This window comes from Egretta garzetta, unplaced genomic scaffold (genome assembly GCF_000687185.1).
Source record: "Egretta garzetta isolate BGI_Z169 unplaced genomic scaffold, ASM68718v1 scaffold1802, whole genome shotgun sequence".
Classification (NCBI taxonomy): domain Eukaryota; kingdom Metazoa; phylum Chordata; class Aves; order Pelecaniformes; family Ardeidae; genus Egretta; species Egretta garzetta.
In genome coordinates, this window is record NW_009258851.1 from 14,172 (window position 1) to 15,571 (window position 1,400).

The following is a 1,400-nucleotide window of genomic DNA, read 5'->3' on the forward strand; positions in this document are numbered from 1 at the left end:
CATCCAAAAAGCAGCCATGGAGGAGGCGGGGGGCCAGCCCTGGGCCAAGCGCCCCCAGGCAGTCACCTCCAACACCCTGACACGCCACCGCGAGCCCCCAGCAGCCCCGGGCACAGGCGCTGCCCCTGAAGCCCCACCACAGCCAGGGTTTCCAGCGGAAGCGGTGGGACCCGCAGGAGCGGAGCAAGGGACAGAGACAGGATCCCAAAACCAGAGCAGCTTTTGGAGTGAGGAAACCAGACCCCCAGCAGGTAGAGCAGCTCCCGTCCCCCCACGGACGCTGCAGCTGGGATTCCCTCACACCCCCCCACCTGAGCGGTCTCCAGTCCCTGCCCTTCCCTCACACCACCGCCTCCCCTCCATCCCCCAAAACCTCCTGAACCCCCTTTCTGTCACCAACAGCTCAAGCGGAGCCACCTGCTGAGCCACCCTGAACGCCGCCCGGGGTCCCCCGCAGCACCACAGAATTAAAAGGAACAAAACACTAAGATATAAGTTACTGCTTAAATTATTTGTAAAACATCTTAAATTTTCTGTGACATATTTTAAATACCCCCCAGGCCCCCCCCAATGCGTGTTCCCCAGAGGGGGCTTTAGTTCCAGCAGGGACAGAGCCCACCACTAACTGGAAGTCGATGGGGGAGGGAGCAGGGAACAGAGAAAGGGTTTCTTAGCCTTTCACAGCTTCAACAACTCCGCGCTCTAAATATCAATAATAAAAGTTATATAATAAAATAGTTCTTCGTGAGGCAGTAGAGATCGAACAAGCCCTTTCAGGCCCCCCGCAGGGGCAGCCCAGGTTTGGGCTGGGGCTCTGTTACAAACTCAGTAGTAAAAAGGGGCTTTACTTGGGGAGCGGGGGCAGCGGGGGGGGCGGTTCTGAGGGCAGGGGGGGTGGTCGGGGCTTGTCCGTGTTGGCGGCAGCTCTGGAGCTGGTGGAAGCCCGGGGGTTCAAGAGCTCGCCATACGAGTGGAAGTCGAAGGCAGGGGGCTGGGTGGGCTGCATGCCCTGCGCGCTCAACAGCGAGTGCAGCATATTGACCGTATCCTGGTAGTCACTGGCCTGGCTGGCATTGTGCCCGTTGGCCCCCGTGGGACCCTTGTCCGATTTGCTGTGGGTGCCCCGGGCTTTGTTGGCCTGGGGTAAAGGGAGGTTGCCCGCATCCGAGCTGTGCCCCGGGAGGTGGGCCGCCCCGGGGAGGTGGGGGTAAGGGAACGGCATGCCGGGGCCCTTGGAGGCTTTGCTGACTTTGGGCTGGTGCTCGTGAGCTGCGGCCGTGGCCATGGCTGTGGCTGCGGCCTCCTCTGGCAGGGGCCTCTTGCGGGAAGAGGCGAGGGGACCGTAGCTTTTGTGGGGCACGGCGCTAGGCTGGCTGGCGTGGTTTGAGGTTTCCGGCCGG

The 1,400-nt window shown here is 61.7% G+C and overlaps 1 protein-coding gene across 1 annotated transcript in view; it reads right to left on the reverse strand.

The window, feature by feature from the left end:
• Positions 1-66: 66 nt before the first annotated feature.
• CCNT1 (cyclin T1) overlaps positions 67-1,400 on the reverse strand; it is an 8,773-nt gene continuing 7,439 nt past the window's right edge. Inside the window, exon 9 of the mRNA XM_035889426.1 lies at positions 67-1,399. Within this exon, the coding sequence (XP_035745319.1) occupies positions 845-1,399 (555 nt within the window). The 3' untranslated portion in view covers positions 67-844. The remainder of the gene's footprint in view (position 1,400) is intronic.